The sequence below is a fragment of the Macadamia integrifolia genome, unplaced genomic scaffold, assembly GCF_013358625.1.
Source record: "Macadamia integrifolia cultivar HAES 741 unplaced genomic scaffold, SCU_Mint_v3 scaffold_198A, whole genome shotgun sequence".
In the NCBI taxonomy this organism is placed as follows: Eukaryota; Viridiplantae; Streptophyta; class Magnoliopsida; order Proteales; family Proteaceae; genus Macadamia; species Macadamia integrifolia.
In genome coordinates, this window is record NW_024870639.1 from 321,090 (window position 1) to 328,585 (window position 7,496).

The 7,496-nt window shown below is 38.5% G+C and overlaps 1 protein-coding gene across 1 annotated transcript; it reads left to right on the forward strand.

Annotated features, from left to right (window-relative positions):
- Positions 1–543: 543 nt before the first annotated feature.
- LOC122071244 (probable anion transporter 3, chloroplastic) lies at positions 544–6,971 on the forward strand. The gene is made up of 8 exons (XM_042635568.1): positions 544–1,241; positions 3,700–3,926; positions 4,662–5,010; positions 5,101–5,145; positions 5,317–5,463; positions 5,569–5,706; positions 6,205–6,238; positions 6,343–6,971. The coding sequence occupies exons 1-8, from the start codon at positions 744–746 to the stop codon at positions 6,510–6,512; spliced, it is 1,608 nt and encodes a 535-aa protein (XP_042491502.1). The 5' UTR covers positions 544–743; the 3' UTR covers positions 6,513–6,971.
- The last annotated feature ends 525 nt before the right edge of the window (positions 6,972–7,496 follow it).

Below are 7,496 nucleotides of genomic sequence, written 5' to 3' on the forward strand. Positions count from 1 at the left end.
TTTGATAATGAAAAAATGATGCTCCATGGTAGTGATCATAGCTCCTAGGACAATTTCTTGTACGGTAAACAACGCTTTCACAGGACCAATGAGCGATAGTGGATATGTTAAGACTCAAACCCACAATCAATCAACTCGAACCGTGACGAGTTGATGGCATTTTCACCACTAAGCTACCAACCCCATTGGTACTAATGATAGGACTCACAGTTTAGAGAGTGGGCTTGGGTGATTTGTGGATTTATATCCAAGTGGCAAGTAAGCTTCCATGTGTTTGCTCCAACTCTCCAAGCCGGGTGGAGGTTAACATCTGCTGTAAAGAAGAAGGGGTACTTCTGTCATTGTATCTACGGAAGAGGGGTTGGTGAGAGCTCGTGTCTCTGCCAAGTGCCAACTACTGTCCCCGACTACCCCCCTGAGAGCACTAATTATTCGATGGCTGCATTTTGGATACTTTTTGTGACGAAATTACCCTTAGAAGAGTCGCACCAACCACGGAAACCGACTTCTCTGTTTGGTGTTTAAAATCCCACCAACCCCTGCTTCCCTTCTCCTCGTATTGAAAGCTGAGTCTCCTCTGTTTGTTCTTCTTATGGAGTCCCTAGCTCCAAGACCCAATTTTTCATTCCCCTCTAACCCAATTTGAGGTAGAAATCTAACCAAAGAAAGCTAAGATCCAATTTTGGTTCCTCAGTAACCAAATCTGAAATAGAAATCTAACCAAAGAGAGCCTAAATTCATTCATGGAGGTCATGTCGACAATCAAAGTTCACAGATCTCCCTTGCGTTCTTCTTCATGTTTCTCCAAGACCCATTCGAGTTTAAATGATTTTAGAAGAACCCATTTGCGTTTAAATGATTTTAGAAGAACCCATTTGAGATTTCAGCCTCTGGTAGCCTCTAGCTTTAAGGAGATCAAATGGGGGAATTCCCTCAAAACAGGGGATCTGATGATGGTGAGAGATGAAGAAGGGATTAGTAAGGTGAGGAAAGCAGCAGCGGCGGCGGCGGCAGAAGATAGGAGAGGAAGATCAGTAAAGTGTAGGGCGGAGAGCGTGGAGAAAGGAGGGATTTTGATAGGAACAGAAACTGGATTTCGGTTGCCGGAGAGATTGAAGGTGGTGACTCTAATGGCATTCATCATGTGTATCTGTAATGCAGACAGAGTCGTCATGTCTGTTGCAGTTGTGCCTCTCTCTGCTAAATATGGATGGAACAGTTCCTTCTTGGGGATCGTTCAGGTATCATATTCTGATCTTTTCTCCTTCACAGATTTTCTCACTACCTACCTTCTCTTCCTCCCCATTCTTTTCCCTTTTTTTTTTTTTTTTGGAAGTTTTTCAGTTCCCCCAATTTCTCTGATCTTAGTTTTATTTTGGGCAAGAGTATCCTTTTTCCAAGGGTGTTGAGAGTTTTTTAGATTAAGAATGAGGAGGTGTAGAATTGGGATCCATTGATCCATACTCAACGGAGATGATTTTTAATGCCTTTTCAACCGTTGAATGATTTTTCGTAGAACAGTTTAACAGAATCAGTCAAATCACTTGCTAATATTAAGTTTAATAATAATAAAAATTGACTGAGAGTACTTTAGCTTACAAATGTCATGTGCTAGATGAGACAGGGCTAAAGACATGTAGACCCCTAGTCTCTTAGGCACCCTTGTTTGGAAGGGTTGGTGAAAGTGGGCGTTTTCGAGGGGGTTGAAGATGTGAAAATCGTGTGCAGTTGTTGCAACGGTGCGATGAATATTAGATAGTTAGGAGTCCTTTAGTTGTCAATCGTCTAATGTTCATCACACATCACCACTCACTAGGGAGGATGTGGACTAGGGGGAGGGGTATTGTGTAGACTCTTTATTTTTTTATTTTATTTTATAGAAAGGATTTGTGTAGAATTATCAAATAGTAAATGGTAGGTATACCTTATATTCATAATCATATTTTCATATTTTTTTTGGGTAAATTTTTATAAGGTAAAGGGATAGGTATGTTGTTGGTCTAGGAGAGATAAGAGGGTCATTACAAAGGGGAAAGAGAGAGATAGACACAGTGTGTGTTAGCTTATGGTATATTATCTACATATTCAACATTTTCCCTTTTTAAAATCATAAGTTACCAAGTTGAAAAGGTTTACCAAATCTCCATAAGAATAAAGAAGAGTCAAATGCATGTAAAAAAGCCAAATCCCCAAGTTATCAGGTCACCTATAATTTTTTCTTTTTTATTTATTACCGTTATGGGGATTTGATAAATATTTTCAACTTTGTAACTTGTGATTGTAAAATATAATTTAGGTGAGAGAACACTACTTGCTTGTATGGCCACTCCACCAGCATGGAGGCAGTTTCAATGCATGGGGTGGGGGCAAAGCAATAGTTTCGTGTCTGCATATGTTTAGACATAGACACGCGCAAACATGTAGCTTTCCTTTTTCCATATATTTTATACCTTCTTTTTTCATATATTTATACCTATTATTTTATATAACTTTTTGCTATCCAATATTTTTTTTGGATATGTTTTTGCTATCCAATAGATCCAAGTAATCCTTCCCTCCCTCTCCTCTTTTTGAGGAGGTAGGGGTTGGTGAGTTGGGATTTTTTTGGAAAAAAAATGTACCTTTTCATCGGAAATAAATAAATAAATAAAATTATACCTTTTGTTTTTTTGTCGAAACTTATTATTTCATTTTCCTGTAAAAAATCAACTTTACCCTTCAAAAAGTCAACTTTAATTGCTCCACAATTCTCCAGATCCCCATCTCTATCCCTCTCCTTCTCCCTCTCTTATGAAAATAACCAAATATTATAATTCCTCCCATGTTCCATTCTTGTCTTTTACCCCACCAATAGTAAAAGACTCAATTGTCAGGTTTTCTCATTTCATGTTCCTGGGACCCATTTACAGGTTTTTCTATTCATACTCCCCCTCTAAACAAATGGGGTCTTACTGAAATATTGAGTTTCAACTAAAATGGACTCTTCCACACAAGATGTTTGAAAATCTGGGGCCATGAAAGTCTATAGAGAAAGAATAGCGAGCAATGTAGAAATGGGTCTCAACTTCCTACCACTAGTAAGTAAGAACCATTATGAAAAAAAAAAAAATCCTTTTTTTAGACAAGCTTATCTAAATTTATGAAGAGCATCTACTTTTCCCCACATGGTGATGTCAGATAGATTGAAATTTTGTAGATGTTAGAGGGTACATGGACCACCTAAGTGAGTGAAGGTATGCCATTAATAAAGAGAATTAATGATTGGATTTGGATCTAAAATTTTACATATTATCAATCTAGATCATTTCCTACATATCCAAAATTTTTATACCACCCTTCCGTGAGCAAAATCAATTGTGCTTGTTCAAAAAACCAAATGAATGAGCTCGTTTAGAAACATATTCACCATTTAAAAATCATGGAAAACCTTTAGGGTTTTTAATCCCTAAACCCTAAACCTTGCAAGGTGTGATAGTCTCACCCAACCATAGCCTGGTTTGGGCTTGAGAAATGGGCCAGTGCTGGGGCATAAGACTGGGCCTGAGCTTAGGCCGATATAAAGCCCATAAACATTTTTGAGTGTCATTTGATTCATGCTATGTTATGCTATGCTATGCTATGCTATGATTTATGATTTCTCTCCACTGGAATGCTCTAATGACATTTCATGAATTGGTTTTCTCTGGTTTGTGTGAGAAGTCATCCTTCCTATGGGGATATGTTCTCTCATCTGCTGTTGGAGGAGCCTTAGTGGACAAGTATGGTGGGAAGAGAGTCATGGCATGGGGTGTGGCTATTTGGTCTTTGGCCACTCTCCTCACGCCGTGGGCCGCCGATCACTCCATTGGCATGTTATTGGCTGTCCGTTCCCTCTTTGGACTCGCCGAAGGAGTTGCTCTACCTTCAATGAACACTCTCTTGTCTAGGTAATAATCAATCTTCTATAGATTCATGAAGTCAACCCCATTAAGTTGGGATATGGCTGAATTTATTGTTGTATCTTTCCCTACCCTTATCACTAGTCCTAGATGAACAACAAGACATATCTAAACATAAGAACCAGTATGGATCAATCTTCACTGATTGTGATTCAATTATGAGTTGAATCATCATGGAATCGGTCAGACATCAGTCAAACTCGTTCTGGGTTTATTTAACTCTGGGAATTAGTATGTTTGTGATCAGGTTTAACAGGAATCAGCCCTGGTTGATTCTGAGTCAACTCGGGTGATTCTGATCTGAGTTTAAAACCATCCCAAGGATATATATTTAAACTGGAAGTTAAATTTTAGCAGAAGCTGCCTTCTTCAATAAGATTTTTCTATAAACCACAACAGTTCCACCTTAAAGGAGAAAATGCCTCTACATGGGGCCCATATTTAGGGAGAGGAAAAAAGAAAGCATACCCATTGCATGAGACTATCATCACTGCAGGGATTGGGGATGAATCATAATGTACATAGCCTTACCCCACCTTTACGGAGAGACTATTTTCATACTTAAACCCGCGACTACTAGATTGCAATGGAGCAACCTTACATTGCCTCCTTTTAATATTTCCTACAGTGTCTTCGTGTAAAAAAACACAAAGGTAACCACTATAAGCAATCTAATGAATCTAATTTACTGAGAAATCTTCTTTCCTCTTTCTATTCTGATAGGTGGTTCCCAAGCCATGAGCGTGCAAGTGCAGTTGGATTTTCCATGGCTGGATTTCATCTTGGGAATGTTACAGGATTGCTGCTAACTCCTATTTTAATGATGAAACTTGGAATTTCTGGTCCTTTTATACTATTTTCAATGCTTGGACTACTCTGGCTCACAATTTGGGCATTTCGTATCACAAATGATCCACGAGAAAGTTACACAATAGATAAGATGGAGTTGCGGTTGATCCAAGCTGGAAAATCAGATCCTCTGGTTAACAATGCCAAGCCTCCATCTTTTCGCCTACTCTTCTCAAAGCTACCCACTTGGGCAATCATCTTTGCTAATGTCACCAACAATTGGGTATTTATTTTTTTCCTATTTAAAAATAAGCACAAGATGTTTGCTGTTATGTTTCAATGAAAAACACTAAAAATCTGCCTAAACATGCAGGGGTACTTTGTTCTTCTTTCATGGATGCCTGTGTATTTCAAGACTGTGAGTTCTTTCTTCTTCCTCCTATTCTGTTCTATCAATCTTTGTCTGTAGTAGATGGTATTTTTCAAGGGCTGGAGGTCATTCTTCATGCCTGTTCAATCTATTTCAACAAGCAAAAGTTATGTTTTTTTATGTTATATGGAAAATGGGTTTCATGAATAACTGATACAGGTCTTCAATGTAAACTTGAAACAAGCTGCTTGGTTTAGTGCCATCCCATGGGGAATGATGGCAGCTGCGGGTTACGTCGCAGGTGCAGCCTCAGATTACTTGGTTAAGGAAGGCTACTCTACAACACTGGTCCGGAAGATCATGCAGGTCTCTCTCTCTCTCTCTCTCTCTCTGGCCTTTTATTTCTAAGTGATAAGGTGATGTTAAGATAATTGTTGTAACATTTCATTTTGTAATTGGTGATTGTGGCAGTCTATTGGCTTCATTGGACCTGGGGTATCATTACTCTGCTTGAATTTTGCAAAGACACCCACAGCTGCAGCCATGATCTTGACTGTTGCATTGAGCTTGAGTTCTTTCAGCCAAGCTGGTTTTCTCCTCAACATACAAGTAAGTATTTATCTATGCCATTTTAACCTAACAACCCATGATCTATATCCTTAGATTACAACCCAAAAGATTAGTGTGTTTAGTGGAGGAACTCTCATAGGTGCATGAAGACACGAAATCCCACTTCTATCCAATGTGTGATCCTAACACTCCCAAAAGACTAGTCCATTAAGTGGAGGGATTCATAGATATATGGAGACACTGAAAACCCACTCTTAACCAATGTGGAATGATCACGGAGTTAGGATCAAAACCTGCTCTAATATCATTTTAGATTCCAACCCAAAAGCTTAGTCTATTACATGGAGGAACTCACGGATATATGATAACAGGAAAATCCCACTCCTAACCAATGTGGGATCGTAACACCATGTAGTAGAATGTTAGCATGGTCCCATTTGAGGCAAATTTTTGATCAATCATGAATCTTCAGTCATGGCTGGATTACAATAATTTGATCAGCAACTGAAATTATGCTCATTTGATTCTTTTGATCAGGATATAGCTCCCCAGTATGCAGGGTTGCTGCATGGTATGTCACTAGATCTTCACACCACCAATCTTCCTTTTTTTTTTTTTTTTTTTTTAATGGGGAATAGAAATATTGATTTTTTTTGTTCATATCCGACCAATCAGGGATTGCAAATTCAATTGGGACAGTAGCAGCAATAGTCAGCACTATTGGAACTGGTTACTTTGTCCAGTGGTTGGGATCTTTCCAGGCTTTCCTAACTGTAACAGCAGGACTGTACTTCATTACAACAATATTCTGGAATCTCTATGCGACAGGAGAGCAAGTCTTCTAGGCTGGAAGAAATGTCCAAGAACTGTTCGGTTTGTCAAATTAGACCATCTTTAAGGATGAAACATTACAGCCCCAAAAGAGATACTAAAAAGGGCAATCAAAACTAATGATTTGGGTGCTCAAACAGAGGTTGGTAGAAAAAGAAGACAAGCTATAAAAGAAGGCAAGATTGGTTGTCAAGGTGGGAATACTTGATTCAGGTGATTTGGAGCATGGTGGTTTGCTGAGTGTACAATCTTGAATTCATTCTTCTTTATTTCAGACCTCCACCCAAAAAAAAAAAAAAAAAAAAAAAAAAAATTATTTTCTATTTGTAAGCAAGTGTAATATATATAGGGATAGAACCTTATATGAGATGAACTTATATGTTATGTAGATACATTAAGAGAGTGTATAGATCAATGTTGATGTTCCAAGATTTTGATGAAGGCTTAGACGTGTCACTTGACACTTTCCTAAAGTTAGTATTTGCCCCTTTGATGCAAACGGGTTTGTATGCAAATTGGCTCCAAGACATAACAACCTTTGGCTTTCGGCAGCAAATGTGCACTCGTCTGATGCGTTTCTTTTGAGTTTGTCTTGAGTTGTGCTCTAGTCACACTAGATGCAATGCAATCGGTGGGACAAGGTACTAGTTTCTTATAAGAACATGGGCAGTATAATAGTATGTACGTAGTGTGTGTGTGTGTTTGAGAGAGAGAAATTTGAAAGTCAATTGTTCAATACGTTTTTTTTTTTTTTTTGGGGGGGGGGGTGGTTTACCACCCTTTTGTCCAGCCTACCCCCAAGTTACCCCATGGAATGGGTGTGTTCATTGGTTCAAATGATTACATGGGATCTGCTTTTGGACCAAGGCAGAAGACTAGGAGGGGTTCCCTTGGGACCTGTTCAAAGACCTGTTGGAATTTATTTTTATTTTTTATTTTTTTTATTTATTTTATTTTTTTATTCATCGTGCGTTAAAGGAACAAACCATTTAGGCAAT